General features: G+C 40.2%; 3 protein-coding genes across 7 annotated transcripts in view; all 3 read left to right on the top strand.

Annotated features, from left to right (window-relative positions):
• The first annotated feature begins 589 nt into the window (after positions 1-589).
• lpcat4 (lysophosphatidylcholine acyltransferase 4) lies at positions 590-12,542 on the top strand. Its single transcript, XM_040141543.1, has 13 exons — positions 590-1,012; positions 3,568-3,931; positions 5,115-5,227; positions 6,454-6,514; positions 6,817-6,875; positions 7,967-8,001; positions 8,494-8,548; positions 9,029-9,111; positions 9,783-9,908; positions 10,053-10,209; positions 10,776-10,868; positions 11,256-11,391; positions 12,195-12,542. The coding sequence occupies exons 1-13, from the start codon at positions 923-925 to the stop codon at positions 12,377-12,379; spliced, it is 1,557 nt and encodes a 518-aa protein (XP_039997477.1). The 5' UTR covers positions 590-922; the 3' UTR covers positions 12,380-12,542.
• Positions 12,543-21,829: 9,287 nt separating this feature from the next.
• On the top strand, positions 21,830-25,106 carry nop10 (NOP10 ribonucleoprotein homolog (yeast)). The gene is made up of 2 exons (XM_040141128.1): positions 21,830-22,103; positions 23,666-25,106. Exons 1-2 carry the CDS (start codon positions 22,050-22,052, stop codon positions 23,804-23,806), a joined length of 195 nt encoding a protein of 64 aa, XP_039997062.1. The 5' UTR covers positions 21,830-22,049; the 3' UTR covers positions 23,807-25,106.
• A 650-nt stretch (positions 25,107-25,756) lies between these two features.
• The window catches only part of LOC120797181 (solute carrier family 12 member 6-like), a 33,139-nt gene continuing 32,988 nt past the window's right edge, over positions 25,757-25,907 (top strand). For 4 of the 5 annotated variants that reach the window (XR_005708465.1, XR_005708464.1, XM_040140568.1 and 1 more), the window contains exon 1: positions 25,757-25,868. The gene's annotated coding sequence lies outside the window, so the exon portion shown is untranslated. The remainder of the gene's footprint in view (positions 25,869-25,907) is intronic. The other variant, XM_040140566.1, reaches the window with a different exon arrangement.

Here is a 25,907-nt window from a genome sequence, read left to right as displayed (position 1 = left end):
AAAGAAAGAAAGCAAGAAAGGCAAAGGCCAGTACTTATGGTGGCCTTATTTTCAAAATAACAGATTAAGGGAAGGAAGGATACAAATAAAAAGACTCATGGTAAATAAAAACACTTTAAAGCAAAGGTAATGACAAATGTTGACATTTTAACTCAAAATAAATAAATTGTAAGTCAGATTATGAAAAAAATAAACGTTTTTTAACTCGATTTCTTCTAATTGTTACTCTTTCAGACATGTTGACTCAGTATCTTATTTTTTTGGCTAATATCCCACAACGTTGACTTAACATCCGGCATCTTTTATTTATATTTTTGTCAGTAGTATGAATGTGAATGTGAACATTTAGCATTCAATTTTCCACCTTTTTCTTTTCTTTTTTCCTGACGGTAAAGGGCCTCCAGCGCGTACCCCCCCCCCGATCGGAGCCCAACTTGCGGACAGCCCCTTTTTCGGGATCCGGTCTGACTCGTCTGACCTCGGCCCAGGGCTCGCAAGGGGTGGGCCGGGCTGTCAGGCTGTGAGGGGGCGGGACAGGTGAGGGGAGGCTTCAAGAAAGGCAGAGATGGGCGTTTCTTCCCCCGTAGCTTGTGTGTTTTCTCCATGTGGAGGGTAGATAGTGTTGTAGTTTGTTTTTAGTTTAATATTGCTGTTAATTTTTTTTCGCCGTCTTTCTTTTTTTGTTTCTTCGGGAAACTCTTCCCAACCGTTGCTAGTTTGTTTTAGCTAACCGTTAGTTTTGTTTTTTTAAATTTGACTGCGCAAGACCCTTAAACGGCTTTTTAAAAAAGGAAAAAAAGCGTGGCATTGTCCACACTTAAGAACAACTTGTTCTCCTTTTCGTACTCAATAACTTTGACGGGAGTGTGATTTCGTAGACTTCTCTCGTTAAACTTGCGGCGTCAGGTTGTGCCTCGTCGCCATGGAGGGTTACGGCTGTCACTCGGCAACGCAGGAGCATCCACATCCGTTCGTTCACGAAGTGAGACTCACCGGGGCGCAGAGGATCAGGGTAACGGTCGAATTAAGGTCTTCATATTCAGCTGTTTTTTTTGTTTTGTTTTGTTTTTAACTCGAAAGTCATTCAGAAGTCACCACGTTAAAGGTGGCATTGCGCTCACGAAGGGGTTTCATTTTGGACCGACACCCCCACCCCCCCCACCGAAAGTCTGCCGCCTGAAACTCGTCAGGCAGTAATTTGACGGGCAGGGGTTGAGCTCGTCCTCAGAATAGACAGCGTCTCATAACGAGCTTGACTTTTAATGCCAAGAGTAGTCATTAGTGAAATGGGGGGGGGGTAGAGCGACAGTGGCCAGGGAACGGTCCTTAAAATCGTCAACATTTTTAATGATTTGAATAATCTCTGAAGTAAAAAAAAAAAAAAATGCTGGTTCCAGCCTGTGAAATGTGAAGATTTGGTTCCTTTCTCTGGTTTTTCATGTCTTCGTAAAGGGTCGTTCCGTGTCAAAGCAGATGAGGTTGTTGCAGAACCGTCTCAGATTTTGTTCAGTCCTTGTCCATATCATCAATGCTTCCCAAAACCAAGGCCTGTTTTTTCTTTCTTTTTTTTTCTTTTTTTTTAAAGGTTTCAAATCAAATTTCATACTTTTTTGTCAGCCCTTTTTATATTATGTCATTTTTATAGCCTCGGGAACGCCTTATCTGAGAAACCATGTTTGCACATTAATATCTTGGCAAGTGTTGATACTAGCCTCACCAAACTTTGGGAGACAAACATGCTCTGTGTGCCAAATCCATTAAAAGCCTGTGCTGCATGTCATTTTATTTTTTTTACAAGGTCCTACATTTGGAGGGGGGAAAAAAGTGCAAAATTTCTAAAGGAGAGCGATTTTGAGGGTACTACAAACCCACATTTTTGCACGAATATGATCTTTATCATTATTTGTTTTTCTCCAGATACAATCTATTATTAATTTGGTGCCAACGCTTGAGGTCTCTACTACCAATGGACATGTAAATATTCTGAATAAAGCAAGGCGTGGTAGTGTATTGTGGTCATTTTCATACGACCAGAATGATACCTGGGATAGCTAGTAGGAACCTAAAAATGTATATGGAAATTGCCTCATGTATGGTTATTGAGGGTACAAAGTGCCAGTGTCCTTCCGTTTTTCCTTCATACAGAAACAGACAGATTTGAGAGACGTTTTACCTGTAGCAGAAAAATGTCCATTTCAGGATTACCTTGTTTTTGCCTCAGTATGTCCATGATTGTTCAATTCCTGTGTCATAGGAACTGAAAGAAAAAATTGAGCAAAAGTATTTTACAGACCTTGGTTTTGGAACCCAAACAATATATAGACAAACTCTGAACAAAATCTGAGACGGTCTGCAACCAGTTTCCTGGATTCTGTCTGATTTTGCTATGGAATGACCCCTAAACTGAATATGTTTGGGTTTGGACTGTTGGTCTAACAAAACGAGACATCTGAAATACTTCACCTTGGGATGCCTGAATTTTTTTGGGGGGACATTTATTCCTATCTTCTGGCTTATTAATCAAGAACATAATTAATCAGGAACATAATTGGCACATTAATTGATAATGAAAATAATCATTACTTGCAGCCCTAGTGCTTCATATAGAGTGTTGGATGTCTGTCTAAATTAGATCAGCAATGATATATATAATGATCTATAAATATATAATAGAGTAAATTGAAAATTTTTCTGGTTTTGGACTGTTGTTGTTGGACAAAAGAAGAAATTTCATGACATCTTCTTGTGATTGAGGAAATTGTAAAGGGCATTTTACAGTTTTCTGATTTTATATAAACCAAACCGTAAATTGATTGATCTTTAACTCAGCAGATTAATCGGGAATGAAAATAATCAATAATTGCTCCCCTAGTCCAAACCCAAAAGTTTTTAAAAAAGTAATTTAAGAAAAATTCTTCATGCCTTTTTTCTGTTTTCCACTTTATCTTATCAGTCTTTAATGCTGCAGGGAGTTTCCCATAAAAGAACAAAGAGTCTTTCACAGTTCTTTCTGACTGTGATGCCTAAGCAAAACAGAATCAGGTCAAAATTGTTTCAGACATAAACAACCATGACAGATGATAACAACATACATACAAGACACCACAGAACTCTTGCACAAACACATCAGTAGGCTTGGACAACATAACTTAGTCGGCATAATGATGTTTATAAGAATATTTTTGCCAATCTTACATACATCAAGATCTGGCAAATGTGTGCAAAAAAAAAAAATCACACATAAAACCACCCAAACTGATGTTCATTGCAGTATTAAATTGGAGAGAAGTCTTGTCACATGTTTAACACAAACATTGGATAAGAGTCAAAAGTTGATATACTGTCACAATGATATAAGTCCCTGCACACCAGAATTCCCCATAAATCGTAACAGCTTTATACAGTGTTTAAGTAAAGTGTTAAATGCATAAGAATTTATTAGAAAGTCCTAGTTTCAGAACAATATGTGAGGGTTTTATCATCAGTCATGTTGTTGATTGTGCGTTGTTTTTACACTGCAGACCTACATGATGTTTTAATTTATATTTTTTGTGCTCTAATCCTTAGGGCATAATTCTGGGCAGCATCCTCTTCCCTCTACGCGTCACACTGACAGCCTTTTTCTTCCTCCTCATATGGCCTTTCGCCCGGCTGCGAATGGCCGGCCTGTCTGAGGAGGACCGCTCTCAGCCCATCACGGGCTGGCGGCACTGGCTGCTCCACCCGATCGTTTTGCTGCTGAGCCGAGCCGCCTTCTTCTCCCTAGGCTTCCTGTGGGTGAAGGTCAAAGGTTGCAGAGCAGATCTGAAGGAGGCACCGGTGCTGGTGGTGGCGCCTCACAGTGGCTTTCTGGACATGCTGGTCCTGTGCTTAACCCAGCTGGCAACGGTGGTGTCGCGGTCGGAGAACACCAACCTGCCAGTCATAGGAGGTGAAAAGCTGTGATACAGTTTACACACACACACACACACACACACACACACAAACAAGCACCCACAACTTCTGGAATTGCAAATGGATAGTCAGACTTGTGCTTACACAATTAGTGTATCGACAGAAAATTAATTAGTAACAGTTTTGAAGGTCAGTTAATTGTTTGTCATTTATCAAGCAGAGATGCAAAAATTTGGCTTGTTTCACCTTTTTATATGTGAACATTTCCTGGTTTCCTATGATTTTTAAATCACTGTAAATTCATTGCACAGACCACCTCTCCTTTTTACTTTTTTATGCTGCTTTCATTCTGCACCTGAATCCTACTGGGGTTCAATGTGCACACCATCCACCGTCTTCCCTTGCTTTTTTACCTGCTGAAGCCCTGCTGAAGTCCTGTAGTTCAGGACATGGAGGTGTAAATGACATTGATTGTTTGACATGTTTCAAGAAAAACTTAAATTTTTAGGATATGTAATATGTTTATCAAACTTATCAAAATGTTTTGGTGATATTTTTAGATGTTCACAACAACTTAAAACCACTGAGGTGTGCATACAGGCTGCACGAGCTGGAGCATTGAAACTGTACTGAGTTTCATCTTTCCTCATTTCCATCCTCCTTTACTTGTATCTGCATTATGTCCTGGAGGATAAAGAGAAATTATGCAGAAAAAAGGAATAGAAAGTTACAATGGGCCCACAGAGGAAAAGGTAAAATTTTACTTCGGTGAGTGAGAACAGGAAGAGTATCACTCTGCCACAAACTTTGTTGTGCTAACTCCAATCAGGATTTAATCATTTGTTTGTGTCACGTTTAACTGTGCAAGTGTCAGAATCTCTGTAATAGTTTTACAAATATTTTTTTTTTTAATGCCTGCTTTAAAGCTTATTTGTGTGTGTGTTTGTGTTACTCAACACACACACAGTGCAATGTCCTCATAGATGGGGAATCTCACCCTAAGTTGCCCACCTATTAGGCAAAGATTAATATTTGGAATAGAGGAGTCGAGGAAAATAAAAGTATGCAAGGAAGTCCAAAGATAAACAAGTGACTCAGTCATTTTGCTTCTGATCTGCTCTGCCTGCTCTGGAACTTCCTGTGTTACTTTCTTGGCCGTCTTGCTCTGGACTCCTTCCTTGTTTTTGGTTTTAATTTTTTTTTTTTAATCCTGTTTGCAGCTTTGCTTGAGTTCAACCAGTCTGTGCTAGTGAGCAGGAAGGATCCAGAGTCGAGGAAAAAGGCAGTCACCCAGCTCACAGAGAGGCTGACGTCCAATGGCCACTGGCCTCAGGTAAGGTCTTTTATGATTGGTCACTGAATGCATTTAAGACTTCTGCTGACAAAAGATAATCTGCATTTATTTAGGTAAAAAACAGATAAATTATCTTCCATCTTGGTTGTAGTCTTGTTTACGTATCTGGCAATTACTACCAAACTATCCAGTCACACTTTGCAACAATTACGGTAATTAAGGGTAATGCTGGTTGTCACAGAAAAAACAACAACATTGCAATGCTAATAAAATCTTTAGTTGTTGGCAGTTAAAAAATAATTAAATGTATTACTTTAAAGGTGAATTGACTGGATTAACCATCTGGTTTTTCAATTCAATTCAGTTCAATTCAATTTTATTTATATAGCGCCAAATCATAACAGAGGTTATCTCAGGGAACTTTTCATGTAGAGCAGGTCTAGACCGTGAGCAAGCACTTGGCGGCAAGGAAAAACTCCCTTTTAACAGGTATAAACCTTGAACAGAACCCGGCTCATGGTGGGTGGCTGGGTTGAGAGAGAGAGACGGGGGGGCGACATAGCAAAGTAGACGTATAACATAAAGATGTGTAACAGTAATGAGACTAATAATAAAACTAATAATTATAATAATAGGGTGAATAATAGTACTAATAAAACTAAATATAATAATAGATGATAATCATAAAATTTGAAGCAATGGGGAGCAGGATCATGGGGGTAGTAGGTGGTTTGCAGTCACAGATCCAGACTCTCTAGCACCAGGGACAGAAATACCTGCAGAAAGAGACAGGAGGAGAGAGGACAGAGGGAAGAGAAAGCACAAAACTACCGTTACACTGCTCATGATGGCTTCAGCACAAGAAAACAGCTGATCAAGATTAGAAAAAGTTGTTGGGATGGGAACTTGATCTGGTGGATAGGAGAAGAGTGGTACAACACACTTCACACCCTCAAGGGAATACATCTCTTATTGCATCCATAATTGGAGTTTCGGATATTGCGAAAGTAGCTGCAGGTCAGTCCATATGCACATTTCAGCAAGGAAGAACAATAGGTGCTGAGTGTTTTTAAGTCATATTGAAACCAGTCTGTCTGTACATAAACACAGAAGCCAGACTGGCCTAAAGAGACATTATCTGTAGAAAGATAGGCTCTAACAGGCTGTTACTGTTGTCAAAAGTCTTTTAAATTGACTAGCTGGAAGTGCAAAGAGGGAAAGATGCCACCGCAAGTCTTCACAAAACATATTTGATTCTTGGCTAGATGCTGATGTTTCCAGAGGGAACCACAACTAACGGCCGCGTTCTCATCAAATTCAAGCCTGGTGAGTATTGGCAGTCTGAAATATACACATGAAAACAAAAAGCAAAAAGAACTGACCTATTTATAGCCTGTTTACGGCCAGGTGTTGTGGCTTTTTTACACCTGTTTGGTGCTTATGAATCATTATGAATGAAAGACTGTAAACATCGTGAAGAAAAACAGGCCCGTCGGATTTTTCTTACAGAGGAATGAGTGGCATGAGAGGGAGCGGGCATAGCCGGCACAGGATGACTAACTCCTCTCTTCTGCAGTGTTAATCCTTTCTCATTCCAGTCACTCTACTTTTTCCATGTTGCTCATCAGGTGCCTTCCTTGCCGGAGTCCCGGTCCAACCTGTTCTGTTGCGTTACCCCAACAAACAGGTGAGTGAACTTTTTGGGAGGTGGCAAGTTGATCTGCTGGTGTGTAACGACCTGCCGTAACCGATAAACATTACAGATTTGATATTTGCGGCTGCCGTTTTTCCTGAGAAGGTTTATTAGAGAGAGAGAAGATTGGGATGACTAGGGCCATGATTTCAAGGTCTCAGAGAAAGAAAACACTTAACTGAACTCTAGCTAGGTCTCTTTAAAGTTGATTTTGCAGACACACCTCTGTCTCAGGGTTTCAATATACAGAACAACATATGAGCATTTCAATTTCAATAGCTACAATGTCCACAAGAGCCAAGTTCATTAATAGAACATATTCAAAAGCAGCAGGTGTTGTCCAAAGGGCTTTACAGAGAAATTTAAAATACAATGAAATAATTAAAGCAACAATAAAGAGATAACAGAAACAGAAAATGTTTAAACAATTTTGATATTATATAAATAACAAAGGGGACTTAATAATAAGGAGGGAATGAATTCTCAGATAAGTCCAGGCACGCTGTTTCATTAAGGTACAAAAGCTAAAAAGCCTTTCTTAAAGTGACATGATTAAAAAGCAGGACCAAGTCACAAGTTAACTTTGTGCTTGTTACCGTGAAGAGTAATCAGATTTAGACACACAGCACACTTGTACTGCACACAAAAGGTTTTAAGTCCATACAAGTACAAGATGTTACAACAAACAATAATAGAGCAGAAACCATGTCATCCTTTTAAAAAGTTGAGCAACCTGCATTGCTAGCATAGCCCTGCACACACAGCATGTGCCTGATGCTTAGTTATGCGACCACAAATTGTTTTGACAGCTCTTACTCATTTTTATTCGTCATGTCTTCCTGTCACTTCCCTGCCCAAAGATGAATGTGTACACTCCACTATTCTGCAAAATAACAGGCTGTTGTACAGTAACATTTGTCCAGGCCAGTGTTTGCATACTTGCTCTTGTCAGGGTGTGTTATGAGGGGAATGTGACTAGAATTACACGCTATAAAAAAAACCTTCCGCCCTGTTACTAAGGATAGGGTGTATGTATTGTATTGTGTCCACTGTTGGATTACAGTCTTTTTATGACTCTCCCTCAGGATACTGTTCGCTGGACATACAAAGGAACAACCTGGTGAGTTCCTCCATTTTCATCTCAATGTGAAATAATGTGAAAGGGTTTGGCTCATTGTTGATGACATTTTGGGGCTGCATAGAAGCAATGGTAAACGTAATCATTTTAGTCAGGTAAAGAAAAGAAATATATAAATTGAATTGGCTGCTGTTCAGACATGAGTTTGGGCTCAGGTACAATTTAATGGACACTTGTCAGGGATGAATTATTTTTTTTATTATGTGTTTTTAGGTAATTAATTTCAAGAATACAAATCTGATTAATGAATAAATAAAAACAATCATCGTTTGCAGCCCTGGTTGACAACATACATGATTTTTGCAGACTACCATTTAAATATGGTGCTCACATGAATTTTTCAAAGTAGTTGCTGCACCTGCCAGGATTTGAGGATTTGGGAATCTATTTTTTTTTTCTCAGGGGTAGCGTTTATACACAGTGACAGTATTCATTTTTCTACATGATATATTATATTGGCTCTTTGTCCATTAGGACTGAGGCACTGTGGCACACAACTTCACAGTTCTACACCAACATGACTGTTGAGGTAAAGGCAGTTTACCAGACCATTCACTTCACAAATTAGCTCATCACAACCTTAAAATGTCACATTTTCTTTAAATGTGTGTTTGAAGAGTAACTTTAATACCTGCTGAAAATGTTGGGGGTTTTTTTGGCCTACAGTGGTTGAAATTCTCACCTCGCTGCAGCGACATGGGTGTGTACTGAGAGTGTGCATAGTACACTCTGATATCACTGTCAGGTGTAGTAACAGGTGTGGAAAACCACACCCCTGATCAGTCATCGGTAATGGTGGTTTTGGTCAGAGGTGTAACAGACATGACATTTTCAAACATGAGAGGTCGATATTTTTCAGCTTGCTGTGAAGTTACTCTGTGACACATTGAGGCATTTGTATTTTTCATACACAAACTTACAAATGTGAGACTTCACACTGTCCCACCTTCCCCTGTCATTGTGACTAAACATGAAAGAGAACGATGGTTGCCTTTTTATTGTGCTACAGTTCCTACCAGTTTACAACCCTTCCCAGGAAGAGAAGAATGACCCCAACTTGTATGCGGACAATGTTCAGAAACTCATGGCCAAGTAAGTAGAAGATTACACACTTTTTATGACTAATGTAAACAATGACTAGAGCTGCAATTATTAATCTTCATTGTCAATTGTTTGGTCCATAAAATGTCCAAAAAGAGTAAAAAAAAATGCCCATCACAATTTCACATAGCCCAAGTGGACATCTTGACATCTTGTTTTGTCTGACCATGACTCCAAAACCTAAGGATATGTCGTTAAATAGCTTAGACAACCAGCAAAAATATTCATAGTTGAGAAGCTGGTATTGGTATTGTGCACCTTGTTTTTTTATTTACATTTGCTGTGACATGTATGGACACTTTTCTGACTGCAGTCTCTGTATCTCTAGTTAAACATGGTAGACTTGTTATTTTGAATTATATGAAAAAAAATTGTTGGATGTGAGCTTTCACTTGATCTATTTTGTTTGAAGCAGGTTTCTATAACTTTTATACATTTGTCCCGTGTTTTTGTCCTTATACCAGAATAACATTGCACTTCAGAGTCATTTCATTTTGTTACTTTGCTCCTAATGAACCATGCGGCATGCATTTTCAGGCGTCTCTGTGCTTCAATCCATTTCGGATTTCAAAGGGAGTGATCTGTCCATAATAACGAGACTACAGGGTTAAAAGTGGGTGTGTGAAACTGATTTTATAATGCACTTTTCTGCTGTGTTTCAGGGCCCTCGGGGTCCCAGCTACAGATTATGTGATGGAGGGCGGAGTTCCTGTCAGTAAACTGGGCGGTCTCTCTCTCCCACTGGAGTCTCCTGCCAGGAAAACACTCTCAATGATGCACAAAAACGGGTAAGAGAGGACCTTTGTTCGTGTTTGGTGTTGGCCTGAATCCTGGTTTTACTACTAAATCTGTCTGAAAATGGAATATGGCTTTAATGAAGTTGAAAATCAAATAGCCTATTATATTTTTCCTCCCTCTCATCTCTCTCTCAGCCTGGAGTCATTTGAAGTGGAAGCAGCACTGGACCGAATGATTGACAGGTATCACTCAGGAGCTCAGGGGTCAAAGGCCAGTGCAGAGGAGCTCGCCTCTATTCTCGGACTGACAGATAGAGAGACAGCCGTCAAAGTCTGTGGCCTCTACTCCAAGGTAGAAGCTTTTTTTGTGTGCGTGTGCGCGTGTGTGTAATAAGATTAACTGCTTGAGCTTCACACAACATCCAAAAGCGCCTTTTTCACTGGTGTTGTTTACACCTGTGTATTTGTAGGTAACTAACAGGTACAGCAAAGTCCTAAATGTCCTCTGGAGATTTATGGGTTTGAGAGTTCGCGCTGTGGGATGTTATCAGTAAATATGTGAGGCGGCTACTTGTTCTTCAACAGAAGCTTTGTTGGGGAATTTAACACTTACAATGACAAGAGTACTGTTTCTAGAGCTGCGCTGATTAATCCATTAGTCGATTGTAAGAACAGTAAACGTAACTACTTTGGTAATTAATAGTTTTCAAACAAAAATCTCAAACAAATGCAGGCTACAGCTTCTTATGAGTATTATTGGTTGGTGCCAAAGTTATGCTAAAGGTACATTTCAGTTTCTGCACTGTGCTCAAGGAAAGGAGAAGGGGGGAAAAAAACATTAAAAATGCTGCTGCAATAAGTAAAATTCTGACCAGAACATGTAATAATGTTATGTCCTTTTTTGTTTTTCTTTCCCAGGATGAAAGTGTGGACTTCAGACAGTTTTATTTGAGTGTTGCCGTCCTCTCAGGATTTGTCAGCTTCAAATCACTACTTCACACTGCTTTCGATGTAAGTACTCAGTTTTCTTTTCATGTCTGTTTAATGTAACCTGTAATCTGTAGCATTTTAAAAATTCCAGGTTCAGTAGGATTTGAGCAGGAAACAGTGTAGGAATCCTTGTTCTTTTGTTTTTTGTTTCTTGAAATTGCATTTTTGAGACAAATCTAAGTCAGAGCGCAGTTTGGTTGTTGACCTTGTAGAACAACCCAATAGGTTTGAGTCTAAGGCCATAAAATGGATTAGATGGTTGACGAATATAAATAGTTCAAAATATTTCTGACTGGAGAATACCCTTATTTTGTCATAAACATCTCTGAACTGCTAATGTCTTACAAAGTCCAAAATTTCATTTATTTATCCATGTTTTATTTTTTGTGAATGCACTGTCTATTACAGATGTTTGACAGGGAAGGCAGAGGCAGTCTGAGTGCAGAGGAGTTGTCAGACCTAATGGGGGCGCTGCTGGGTGTTTCCCAGCACAGCACTGCTGAGCTGTACATGGAGGCCTCCAATCAAGGCGAGCTTACTGAAGGTGAGTGTCTCCCCTAACGAGTTTTGCAGCACAACTAGTTGTATTTTACACATCACAATCATTATGGTGTGACATCAGGCAACTCAAGTGCCTCTCGTTTACCTATTTTGCTCTTGGACACAAAGACTGTGTCCGAGATCTCAATTTACTGCTCACTGCTGAGTAAACTACCGAGTGTCCATCAGATAGTTAGTTAGATTTCGGACACGGCCAAAATACTCTTTTTTTATTTTATTTTATGTCCTACCAAAATGGTAGTAGGCAATCTAATTAGATTTCGGTGCGGCTGGCTGCATAAGTTTACATATTAAAGAGGTAAAACTTTTATTTTATTTATTTATTTTTTTTAAACTGCTGTTTGCACTCTGATGACAAACTACTAGAACTGTGAGCATACCTGTTCTGTATTCTGTAATACAAGATTGACAGAAAGCTGTGTAAGGTTTTGTTTGTCTGCTAAATACTTATTGGTCTGTTCTGTTTCTCTTGATTGTTGTTCTTCTGTCAGTTTTTTTTTTTTTTTTTTTTACTCAATTACTGGCAGTTTATCTATAGTATTCCTCCCTGCTGTTATTACTGTATGTCAGCTGAAAGCCCAGCGTGTTACAGCTTATACAGTAGAGTGAAAAGTTTAGACATGGTTTATATTAATAGAAGGATAATGTCAGACTTCAGGTGATTTTAGTTACTTGATGAAACAAAAAGGACAACTGACACTTTACTGAACATTTGTGTTTCATCGGGTGATATTTAAGGGCCAGAACGCTTTAAAATCTTCATTATATCTGCTTTCTTTGCCTCAGAAAATCTGCTGCGAGTGCTGACGACCCACCCGACCTATCAGAGAGTGGTGAATGAGTACCTGCAGCCGGAGGAGGCGGGCTCTCACCTGCCATTCACTCCGCTGGCCAATGGGAAGGCTGTGAACAACAACGGAAACATTGACAACAGCAGCGGACCCCTTCACTACAAGAAAAAGTTTGAATGAGGATTTTTCTCTGAATCTTAAGGGAAAGTCAGATTCCTCTTTTTGCTGGATGTTAAGTCAAGTGTTTTATGTGCTTAGCATCCTCGAGTGCAGTTACGGAGCTGTTCAAACCAGAATAATCGTCGACAAAGGATTGTATTTTTAAAGTTTTGTGTCAAATAGTGTGTGGGTGGGTGGGTGGGTGTATGAATGCATTTTTAAATCCTAATGTCGGTCATGCCAACATTGGAAAGCCAAAAAAATTGACTTAAACTACGAGGAAGTGATGCTGCAAAGGCTTTATGAAGTGTGTGTGTGTATGTTTTTGAGGCCAGGCCCATGTATGTTTGAGGACTTGAATGTGTGTGCATGTTTACCAGTGTGCAATTTTAATTATCCTAAAGATAATCCTCAATATCTTGTTCACGTGTTGTTCCAGATGCTGTTAAAGGACTGCGTTACTTTTGTCACTTTAAGCCATAAAATGTCTTATTTATAGAATTTCCTCTAATGTATATTAATGGGGTTTTTTTTCTTTCTTTTTTAAAGGGACAATGGTATGGGCAAAAAGAAACTAAACACTCAGTAAATCAAAGTTTATTTTATGTATATGAATTATTTTTGTGTGAATAAGGTTTTATATTTAACAATTAATTAAACTGTGAATTGTTTTAAGTAGGTTTTGCTGTTTGGGTTTTTTTCCCACCATCACATTTCTGGAATTATCAAAAATACTTGAAATGTATTTCTTTACGCCTCTTCAGTCTCTTCTTAATTCTCTTGCCAGTTGTACATTAATTGTCCATCTTCTTCTTCCCACATCTTAGTATTTTTCCTTTTCCTGCCTTTCCCTTCACCATTGGTTTGCACAAGATGAAGTCTTTATATTTTGAAGGCAACGTTCTGAAGAGCCGCGTTTGTTTCTTAGGAGAATGTGGTACCAGGATTCCCCTAAGACGCGTTCTGGTTTTCGTTGCACTGCTCTCTTCTCTTGAGGGGGTCTTGCCTGCATTGTTTTCACCTTCAAAAGATTCTTGTTCAGTCAACCGTGACGGCTTAGAAATCATTTTGTCCTCTGCCTTTGTTTTACTTCTTGTGCACGGCGCACAGATGCCAAATGTTTTATCCCTGACGCTGGACCCCTCATCACCTTTCTGAATCGACGTCTGCCTCTGGTCCTCAGCTCTCCTAGAGTTTACCTCCGCCTTGCTCTTCCACCTGGCTCTTTTCATCGGACTCTTAAGGATTTCTGTTTCAATCCCCGCCTGTGCGCTCTCATTTACCCTGGTGTCCGTCTCTTCAGAAGCCCCACATTCCTGCTGATACCTTTTCACTGGACTCAAAGTAAGGCTCGGGTTGTCTGCCTCTACATTTATCTTTCCCCTTCACCTTTCACGTCTGCTGTCTGGTCTGGACTTGGTTTGGGAGTACGTGAGCGATCAGCTGCCTTGCTCTTCTGACTCCCTATCCTATTCACTGTCATTTTTGACCCATTTGGCGTTAGACCTAGTGACCTTAAGCTGTAAAAGCCACAAGTTTTAGTTCCCATGACTTCACTGTGTCCACCAGCTCCATCTTCACTTAGTGCTGCTGTTTTACTTTGTTGCTGGCTCAGCTGAATTGACTCCGAATGCAGAATGGGGGATAACTTCTGATTTTTCTCACAGGTATTCACAGATGGCAACGCCTGGCTTGAGACGGGATGCTTCTGCTCATCTCTCCCATTCAGTTTTGCTTCCCCTGGGGCTTCCCGACCGCCTTGGTCAACCGTTATCATGTCTTTTGTCTGAACCCTCGGGCTGCGCAGAGACGGTAACGCAGTTGGCGAGACGGGACTGCGGTTTCCAGAAACCTTGTCGTCGCTGGCTTTGCATGCAGTCAAATCTGTCTTATTTGCTTCGTTAGCTTTCTTGCTGCTCTCCCCTTCATCTCTCCTGCTCCTGCTTCTTTTACTCTGACTTGAAACTGACTGTTTATTTGCATACTCCTTTACATTGACTTGTTGTTGGTCCTGCATTTCTCTCTCAGGTGAGGCCTTCATCTCACTTCTTTCCATCTCTGAGTATTGGATTTTCCTTCTATCTCTATCAGGAAGAGGAGTCAGGTGTGCTTTTTCCCCAGTAGTTTTGCTACGAGTTCTTACAAAACTGGACATTTGAATCCCTTCCTCTTGTCTCTTTACTCTCCCCTGATCTCTCTCACCTTTCTCTTGTGGTGTTTTGGTTGAAAGAGTGTTTTCTTCCCCCATGTTGGTGCAGATACTGGAGTCATTGGCCTCACACTGTTCCCTTGCCTCTACTGTGAGTCTCTGTGTCTCCCCTGTGAGCTTTTGATGTTGGTCCTTTTTTCCCATCTCTGAAAATTGCTCGACAGTGTGTGCTATTTTTGGTCCTTGGCTCAGCTTTTCAAAATTACTGTCCTCTCTTAAACATAACTGTCTTCCCCCTGAGGACCGTTTCTGTTTTTCATAAAATACCCCATCCTTCTCTGGGGTGAATTTTGCTGTTTTCTTAATGCTCTTTTCACTTGGTTTCCTCCCCTCTGCTTCTTCTATTTGGAATTCACTACTCAGTCCAGCTTTCTCTTTTTTATTTTGATCTGACAGCCTCTGACTACGTCTGATTTTGACGAGTTTGGTGTCATTCTCTTTGTTCTCTACCTTCCTTTCAAAAGTCTTTTTAGTCACCCCTTCCTCTCTTTCTTTTGTAGCTGTTTTCTTTGGTGTTGCTGATTTTCTAACACCCTTTTCCAGATTTTTCTCACATTTTTTCTCAATGTCACGCCCCTCTCCTGTTCTGAGTTCATAGAAAATGCCAGGTGACGCTAATTCTTCTGGACTGCAAATTTGCAGTCTTTGTGGTGCCTCTAATATCTGTTCTTCAGGAGCTGAACCTGATGAATTACCATCAACTTGAGCGTCATAGGAATCTGGATGGGACTTTGCCACAAAAGATAAACTAGCTTGCACAGGAATTGCATTGTTAAGGTCAACTTCGGGCGGGTGGGACATATCTTTGAGACAAAAGGTCTTGGGATTTATGTTTCTGGGGCTATGTTGTACCTCGGACTCCTTTATCTGGGCTAGAGGTGGTGTTTTCCAAGCCAGGACTCTCAGATCTTGAGGGCCGGCAGACTGTGGTGGCCTTTCAATCAACAAGTCAGCTCTGAAACGGGGGGCGGGAGGGTCCTCGGCTGACCCTGCAGCACTGGAAGTTGAGGGGGACTCGGAGGCAGGGGGATTCCCAGGTAGAGGTCCACTCTGGATCTTCGGGGACAACTGAGCTGACTGGGTGTTTGCAAAGTTTGGGAGGGACAATGAGGTGTCTTCTGACACGTTTGCACAACTGTCATCTGCAAGGAATAAGGCTGCCAAGGTATCATAGTCTGCTGCCTTCAAATCAGTATTAAGAATGTCTGGGCCGGAGTGTAGAGGCAAAGTCAAACTACTGTCCATGACAACGGAGCCATTGTGACGAAGACTAGACAAAGCACTGACGGGGCTGAAGTATCTTGGTGTGGCATCAGTCGGGAGCGGCCCTTCCTTTGATCCGGTCTTCGTCTTGCTCAGAGGTGAATTTTGACCATCCGGCTTCGGATTTGGATCAGGCTGTGTGCCCGGAGGATCCAAAATAGGCATCTGAGCTCTTTCTTCGACACGGGAAGTCGCGTGAGATGTTTCGTCAGTCGCAGGATCGCTGCTGGAGTCAGCAGACAGTTGGTTTGACTTGTCCTGCAGGGTCACCACCAACACCCGTAAACCAAGAGGAAAAACAGGAAGATGAAAATAAAAGGTCACTTAATTGGCCTTTCTTACTAAAGGTGACAGGCATTTTCCTAGATCCAAACAGTTATACAGTGTTACAGTTACCCTCCAACCCTGGTTTTGGGTCCAACAGTGTCTGACTGAAGATTTGGCCCTTGTGTATATCAGTGATAGGAATGTGACACTGTGGCCCAAACGCAATCCTTCAGAACTAAAAATTATAACTATAGAATATGGAAAATGCTAAAACATGCATATTTAATCCAATCAACAAAGTAAAAGGGTACTGTAATGATTTATTGTTGCACTTTCATTAATTTTGGGAGCTTGTGTGGGACAGATTTAATTTTCAGAATTGAAGCAGCGGAGGCCAAAAACCCTGTATCCTCCATTCCTCACAATGCAACTCGATAGCATCTTTAGCATCTGATGCAGACTTTTGGAAAAGAGCTTTGGTGTCTTATCGTCCGGCAGCAGGACAGAGAAACAAAGAGCTTGATATTTATAAAGTCAAAAAGAAATATCAAAAAAATTACTTGGTTGACCATTTTACAAGCTTTATTACAGAGAGGTCAAACTGCAGGGTTCAGTGCCTTGCTAGCCATCAATTACTGGCACACGGCGGCACAGTGCTTTAGAAGGTAATGGTCAAAATAGCACTACCACTGAAACTGACTTGTTTCCTCTGATCCTAGATCCCCCTTGCTGCTCACAAGGCAGCCAAAAAACATCACTTACTTTACTTTACTATCGTGTTACCTCTTGCTCCTGCTTCTCCAGCGCGAGAAGGTCGAGCGGCTCTGGGTCTGAAGAGAGGAGGGAATCCAGGTAATCTATATTCAGTGCCGACTCCACCTGAGAGAAAGAGAGGAGCGCAGACTGAGACGCAGACCAAAAGAAAAACCAAAAGACCTTTTCCTTAATTTCGTACACATTAGGCCACTATGTTTGGAGGAACAAGTATTCAGATCATCTACTTAAGTGAAAAGTACCAGTAGAATAAAAAGTACTCTTACAAGTAAAGGTCCTGCATTCAAAATCTTACTGAATTAAAAAGTACAAGTTTCATAAGCCAAATGTATTCATAGTATGAACAGTAAAAGTACTCGTTCTATAGTATAATGTCCCCTGTGACGGATGTGTTATTATAATATCAGACATAATTAAATTGTCAACACTGATGAATCAGTGCGGAAGTTACACAAATCTATATTCATTTTTTTTAACCGGTTATTTAAATGAAACCAGGCGAGGGCCCTGACTAGACACAGCTCTTTAATGAGGGACCACAAGCCAAAAAGGTTGGGAACTACTAGTTCAATCATTAACGTGTTGTATTTTATAGCTTATTAGATGTTTCGTAAAACACATAAACATGAAATATAATGTAACAAAGAGCCAAATATTTATTTTCAACCTTTTGCTGGAAACAAGGTAAACACGTTATCCTGATTAAAAAGGCAACAATGACACACATACTTTTTTTTTCCCCTAGAAAACCGCTTCTGTTGCACCTTGATTCAATGAGAATTAGTTGATGAATGGTTATCTAAGAATAGTAGGCTGCAAAAAAAAAACACTTAGGGGAGAATACTTTAATTTAAAAGTTCCTACTTATGCATTTAGTTCTCAGCTTCAAAATCTTCCCAGTGTCATGCTCGAGGATTTACATTTTATACTAACGCCTCTGATGACTTACCTTTCTGACAAAGTCCTCGTAACTGCACAGTTCATCCAGATACTCCAGAAATGCGATGTTTTCTCTCTCTAGTTTCTCCTTCTCTGCGTCCTTGTCCCCCTCATTTTCCCTCTCTTTGACCTCCACGTCTCCGTAGATCTGAGCGGAGTCAGAGAAAGCAGAAGATTCGGCTGCTGATGGTGCATTAGTTCGGCAGAACTTAACAGCTCTGCACATTGTACAGTTTCGTTCCACGATTTAAATATTTGCTGTTTGAACAAAGTAACAAAACATTTAACATAACATTTTTTTAAAAAGGTGCTTTAGGGTGTTTTTCTTACCAAGTAAAAATATTTTTAAGATTAAAAAAAAAAAAAAAATCTTTAGCAATTCCTAACACAGATATTTTTTCTGAACCGATGACTACATTCCCCTTCATCCGGCATGTTTGCGTGAGTTTCCCTAGATTTTATATTATAAAACCTTTGGACAGAGGGAGTCCATGATCGTCATGTATTCCTCAAAGGCGCGTTCTGCCAGCGATTCCTCATCCAAGGAGAGTGGAGGTCCAGGAGAAACCTCGGACTTTGCTGTCTTATTGTCCATGCTGTTTGTTTGTAGCTTGTCTTTATCTTGTGTATCATTTTTCTGCCGTTTTTCTGTGAGGAAAGACGGTGAAAGGACATTTAACAAAAAAAAAAGGAAGAAAACGGACTAAGAAATCAGTTTAAAACTGTGTTTTGCAGGGAGATATGGGTGAAAAATTAAAAAAAGGAAGTTTAAAGTGGCATGAAAAGAAAATGCTCAAGTAAATTACAAGTACCTCAAATTTGTACTTAAGTACAGTACTTGAGTAAATGTACTTAGTTACTTTCCACCACTGGAACCTAGTGGCGCTACAGGAAATGTCGGGAGATCAACACAGTTATAACCGTTCATCCCGAGGGGGAGACATGAATGTCGGCGCTAAACTTGAAGGCAATCGATTTAATTGAACTCAAAAGCTCGAATGTGAACCTCATTGCGGCGCTGGAGGAAAAGTTGGAGGATCACTAAAGTCATTAGGATTCGTCCTCTCGGCATCGTGAATGTTTGTACAAAATTTCACAGCAATCCACCCAATAGTTGTTGAGATATTTCAGTCTGCAGCAGAGTTTTGGACCGACCAAACCGTGCCTTGCTCTTTTTATATGTAAATCCTTGACCTCTGACCTTCTGACTTGGCCTTCTCTTCACTCTGTTCTTTCCCTGAGGCTGCAGACTTTGGCGTTACATTTAACTGCTCGCTGACCGTCTCTCCTGCCTTCCTTGACAACCTGGGGTCAGACAGATACAATATCAAATGTCGGGATTTAATTAAGAACCGGTCGACGTGATATTATGTTGCCTGCCATGTATTCCTTACAGGCCTGGACCGCAGGGCTGACGGACGGCTACAGTCTGTGGACACAAGCACCAGCCGGGGCGAACCTCAGGCACGGGGAGCCAGGAAGGAGGCGGTAAAAATGGGCCGCATGGGACCAACCCGCAGCGACTAAAACCGAACCCGGGGTTCGGCAGGGAGGCGGCTGGGCTCGGATTCACCCAGCAGGTCTCTTGAAAAGAACAGGGGGCCAATATGAGCTCTGGCAGAAGTGGTGGCAATTCAGGCTGGACCCTGTCACCTGCTAATAAAGCCTGGTGGTTGAGTGGAGAGGGACAAACGCCTGGCAGGAAATTTGAGTTGAAGGGACTCTCATGAGCTCGTATATGGAGTTGGATGGGGCCCATCATCAGGCTTGGGAGGAGATGCTGTAGACCTTGCTGGTTTGGGTTTGATTCCCTTTGTGCCCAAGACAGCGTGTGTGTTATTTGATCAGAATCCGCTCTCCTCCTCCGCATTTCTGCATCCGCGGACGCTCCCGGGGATGCCGAGTCGTCCATCCTCGCCCGACGAGCCTCCGACGGACTAGGCCGCCCAACTCTGCCGCCTGACAGTTCGCAGGTGTCCAGTTCTTGTGAGGCATATCTGTCGGCGGAAAACGGCTGGTGGTGATGTGGGGGGAGACGAGAGAAGGACAGGGGTCCCGGCTGGAAGCAATCAGGATCTCCTCTGTCATTTAGGATGATCTCAGGTGGAGAAACCGGCACCGGATCCATCGTTTATCTCTGTCGCTTCGTAACTGTCAAAGGAAAGTGAGTATATTGTGGAATATCAGCAAAACATTAGAAACACTTCTATCTTTAGGAGAATTTACGCCTGAGCTGTGTTTTAGATTATATTTCACAGGTGGACCTAATAAAGAGGCCACTGAGTGTATATCTGAAAATTCATCAGCCTGAATACCTGGATACGGTATTTAATGGCTCTGTTGCTGAATAGAATAGAAGAGGGTTGAATATACAGTACTTTAACGTCCCTGTGGACAAATTGGTCCTGAACTCAACAGTGTAGTTCCAAATTATAGAATAAAACAACAGCAGACAATAAAAAAACAATACAGAAAACAATGTAAATACATACAGGACAGCACCTCTTTGCTTAAATTGCTAACAAATCTTGGTACAAATCAATGTTTCATCCAGATGAGGGAACTTAAATTCAACCACCACAGACTTTTATTTGTGTGTGTTCTTGTTGATGTTATTATGTTAATTGTCTTTTTGCACTTGGAAATTTTAATTAACATCGTTACTATTATATATGTATTTATGTTTGTTTTTAAATGTGTCATTGTTGTGTTTGAAAAACGAGATGATGAATCTCAAGGGGCTCGTCCTCTAATTAAACTTGAAATTTGTACCTAGATGTGTCGGTTCACTGCGCGTTTGACGAGCTCAGCAGCGGCTAGGATTTCATCTGTGGACAAGAGCTGGCATTTTAACGGATCCGTCTCCACGACGACCATGCAAACTGACCCCATCCGCTGATGAAAACTTTGTGATACGGTTGAGAACTCGAGAAAAAGCCAGTAAGCGGACTTTGAGTTGGGATTGTCTTGCCAAACTACTGGGGAATTTCGAAAGTCACTTATCATGCATTATTTTTAATTGAATTAAATTCAATTTAGTTGCTCACACTGTATGTTACAATACATAACGGCATACATTTCATTGTAGTGAAATGATAAATGGTGCTTTTTATTGTAAGATGCTGGAATAACCAGGTTCATATTTTTTTCTTAATTAAACAGTATATACCGTGTTTCTTGACTGACACGTTTTTTTAAATTACCCTTGAAAGAATCACTCCCATTAAGGGATCATTTTGTGGCACGTTTCCACTCCAACATGTTTGCACACGTTCAAATAAAAAGCTTTTACATGTAATATGCAGTTTTGACTATTGGTGAAAACAATGTAGATGGCAAATAATAAGCGGCGAAGGTCAATCAAATGGTTCTCATCAGGCTTACCTTTCTGGTGAGAGACGATGAGTCTTAAATCGGTGCTGTAAAAATGTGCTCGACACTTCTCAACAATCTGCTTATGTTTTAAAAATAAACTTGATTCAGGTTGATTTTGTTCAATTCTGACTAAAAATTCTGTGCATATAAACATTCCAGACTCCATCAAGTCTCATAAATGAAAACTTACTACTGTTTTATATACTATATATATACTATATATACTTGTCTGACTGTCATTTTTTTCACAGTATTGTCTCTCATTTTTATAGTTTGTGCACTGATTCAAATAGCCTACATGCAACTGCACAATAAAACAGCCAACATTTTTCATATTTTTATATATTATATTTATATATCATATATTATATATTTTTATTTATATTCATCTTTATATTCATATATCAAAAGTTCCATACTTACAACAGAACCATCTCCTTAACAACTGGCCATAGGCCATCCGTTGATGAAGCCCGTGTGGCTGAAAGCTCCAGAAGAAATCTAGAAAGTGGACTTTAAGGTAAGAACCGCTATGTCCAAGGTTACGAATGAAGCTTCACGCTCAAAGGCATTTTCATTTCTCTCCGATAGTACTTGGCAGTTGCCTTTAGGTACTTTGGGACGTTGAGCAAAGTGCTACACCCATAAACTCCATTTCCCAGCATGCCGAGCGCTCTGGATTTCTGAACCGGATATCCGCTCTGCTATCCGAGCAAGGAGAAACTTCGCCGCACGTGGAATTGAAAAGAAAAAAAAGTTGCTAACGTTTGAGGTCTTTTTTCGATACAGATCAACCCGTATCGATATATTTATCTTTTTTTTTTTTTTCATTTTTCTGGATCTGCAAGACAAATTCGTGTCGCGATGTTTCTGCAGTTTTACCTAAACGAGAACGGGGACAGAATCTACACTCTGAAGGTAACGTCGTGTTTACATCCTCCACACGTTGCATTATCTTGTATAAATGTATTCTGCTCCAGGTTTCACTCTAGCTCATCGATATTGAGGCTTACTGTCACTCCTCGGACTCCTTTTGCTGTCTGGCAACACTGATACGTGATTATTGTTAAATTACCTCGCAGGGGCCTCAAACAAAATGATTCAAACCCTGTGGTCCCTGCGATTAAACTGTTTTTCTAGAAGTAAATAAGAAGAGGGTTGAAGATTTCAGCAAGTGAAGTCTTGTCACAGGCGACTTGTAGCTGGAAATTGGTACTGAATGGATTAATCAGGTAACTGGAGCTGCAGCCAACAGTTATTTGATTCATATATAATCGATCAGTTAATCAATTTTTAACAAGTAGCTTAGTCCATCAGATTTCCAAAACATTAAATATCCATCACAGACTACCAGAATCCAAGGTTTTGTGTCCTCATATTATTAATAAAACTTTCAGTTTTTATTGATTCAGAGAAAATCATGCAACTCTCTATTCCTTTATTTTTCATTCTTTTCTGGTTAACCTTAAAAATACAGTTCATATAAAAGCTCCAACAATGAGTCGATTTAGTCAACAGAAAATTTAAACAGTAAGTACTTTGATAATCAAGTACTTGATTCAGTCATTTGTAAAGGAAAAATGTCAAGTATTTGCTGTTTTCCTAGTTTCTGATATATAAGGATTTTCTTGCTTTTCTTCTGTCACACATAATAGTAAACTGAATATTTTGGATTTTGGACGATTGGTCAGACAAAACAAGACATTTCAAGACTACATCTTGGTCTGTGGGAAATTATACAACATTCGCTTCTCCCCACAAACTCGAATCTTCAAGATAGAAAGGGTTCCTGCTTTAATTATTATGTATTAGAATGTCACTGAAAGTTATTAGAGCTACACAATACATAGATAATCATTTATTCTCTTTTTTTATTCATGTCTTACATTAATACACAATTTTGTTGACTAGTTTAACACTACGAAGCAGACTCTGAGTCTGATTTGTTGAAGAGAGGTTTCTGGAATATTGTAATATTTGAGAATATTCGACCATTGATTGTGATGCAGTCCAGCAACGTGGATATGAGAGAAACCATTAAAGGGTCAGGAGGCAAATGTGCGGAGTTGTCAGATGATTAACGGGATAGGAAGGAAGAAAAACTTACCAGATTTTTTGCAACGTTTATTTTCTCTAATGTTTGCTTTATTCTTGGGAATCCTGGATAGTTTTGCCTCCTCAGCCCTTCAAAAATTACTCAAAGGAAGCAACCTGGAAAGGCAAGGTCCCTTCCTGGTTGGACTGCATGCAGCTTGTAGACCGATGCGACCTCTGATGATGCAGTGCAAGTAGACTTGACTTATTTTAAGAGCTCATAAGCCAGAAAGGTTGGGGACCACTGAAGCAGATGATTAAACAAGCAGTACTGTGATATAAACAAGTATATACATACATACACCTCGAAGATAAAATGTATTTTATTCATATCTCCCAGCACTGAAATCAACTGAGCTTTCTCTTTCCTTCTTTGTCACCAACAGAAGGTGAGTCCTGACGGGCAGCAAACCAGCTCGGCCCACCCGGCCCGCTTCTCCCCAGACGATAAGTTCTCCCGGCATCGGGTGATGGTGAAGAAACGCTTCGGCCTTCTGCTCACCCAGCAGCCCAAACCCGTTCTGTGAGAGAGAGAGCAGAGGGAAAAGGGGAAGGAGGGAGAGGTGGATGGATGGAGGTCAAGACCACGAAATGGAGGGATGAAGGCGAAGAATGGGACCGCAAAGCAAAGAGCAAGAAAACTCCAGGCCCAAATTGACAGGACTGTGTGTGCATTGGATATCGGCTATCGTTGATGTTAAGGATCTTTTTTTTTTTTTTTTTTTAAATATATATATGCTGTAATCTGTCGACATTCATTTTAGATTTTTGTTTATAATTTTGTTTTCATGCTGAATAAATATTCAGTCAATGGATTGTATTCACTTGTTTGTGGGTGTATGCAACCCAGGGTGGGTGACAAAATAAAGAACAAAACGTGTAAAACAAGTGGAGAAACATAAAAAATGCAAATGCTTCCATAGAGAGCGTGAGGAGGTCACTGACTGGCTTGATGAGTATGAAAGTGATGTAAATCATAAGCTTCGGTTTTCACAGTCACCAGATCTCAACCCAAAAGAACACCTACGGGAGATTTTTCCAGCAGTGTGTTAGACAGCGCTCTCCTCCACCATCATCAAAATGGCAAGTGAGGGAATATCGTCCGGAAGAATGGTTTTTCTGTCTCCTTACAAAACATAGAAATACCAAGATGCTCTTTCACTGTGGTGATATGCAACCAGTTAACTGCAAAATGGCATTCTTCAACATTAAAACATTTTTAAAATGATAAAAGTGGGGAAGTCTGCTGTTATATTGAGAAAGCCTCGGTATTTTGGGATGAATGTTGACTTCTCGAAAATTTCTCCAACTAAATAACGTGATCATGAAGTCAGTCACATGATGCAAAGCATGTACAGATGATATTTGAGGAAGTTGTTCATGTGATTTGCTGACCCTGCAGAAAACTGCTTTTGTTCACTCATTTTATTATAAAACAGATTTATTACTCCCAGAACAGTCTGTCTTCCAGGGATGAATATTTTCTATTAGGTAGACTCCTTTCTGAGCAAAACAACAACCAATACCCATTTTTACTCATTTACCCAGCTAAGTTCTGTAGTTTTAATGTAATATAACAATCTAAAGATACTTCAAGTAAATGTATGACATTCAAAACCCTGCTTAAGTAAAGGTACAGTAAAAAGTTACCGGATAACATAAAGGTTGCACTATTTGGTTATTAAAACTGATGAAACACTGTCCAAGTGACATTATGCTGGTGGAGCTATTTGTAACTGCTTTATATACTGTTAGCTACATAAGTCCAGTGGTTGCCAACCCTGGGGGTCGTGGCCCTGCCAAAAAATCACGGTAAATCTGATGAGTCGTGAGATGAATAACGCTGTACGAAAAAAGAAAAAAAAAACAAAACACAAATACAAACAGATTTGTATTCATTTTTTGGACTTTTTTTTAATAAATATTGGCTACTTTTACCTTTCGGGGCCTCGAACAGCAATCCTAAACACTACATTGTACTTTATAAACTCATCGAATATTAAAAAAAATGTAAAATATAAATCTGGAAAGTAATTAATAACTACAGTTGTCAGATGAATGTCGCGGGGGGAAAAGTACAATTTTCACCCTTTAATGTAGTGGTGTGGAAGTAGCACAAAACTGAAATACTCAGGTAAGGTGCGAGTACCTTAAATTTTTATTAAAGTACCTGAATAATTGTACCAGTGGTGACAATCACTATTTTAATGAATGAATCCCTTTTAATGTTATATTTTTACTCAGAGTTGTTTAAATTTCCTTATACCAATAATATTTAATCTTTTTGAACATTTAATTGTTAAATTTAAAGCAGGTATTAAAAAACAACAGTTGCAACGGAGACAATCCAGGTCTGGTCTTTACGGACTGCATTTCCCAGGTAGCGTTGACAGCATGTTTGTGATTGAGCATGCGTGAGCCGTTGGAACGGCGGCAAATGAGAAAGGATCTGCTGGGGTTTTTTTTTTTTTTGATTGGTTGGTTGGACAAAAAAGTGCCGAGAAAACCCGGGACCGGAGCCAAATCTTCCCAGATACAACTGAAACAAGCCGTATGGTGGGAGCCTCCGTTACAGGAAACTTGAGCCAGGTATGCTCTTTATGTGACTGTTGTGTGCAGTTTGAGATT

Source organism: Xiphias gladius, chromosome 12, assembly GCF_016859285.1.
Source record: "Xiphias gladius isolate SHS-SW01 ecotype Sanya breed wild chromosome 12, ASM1685928v1, whole genome shotgun sequence".
Taxonomy (NCBI): Eukaryota; Metazoa; Chordata; class Actinopteri; order Istiophoriformes; family Xiphiidae; genus Xiphias; species Xiphias gladius.
The sequence above is the reverse complement of the archived record's forward strand: the minus strand, read 5'-3'. Positions and strand labels throughout refer to the sequence as shown.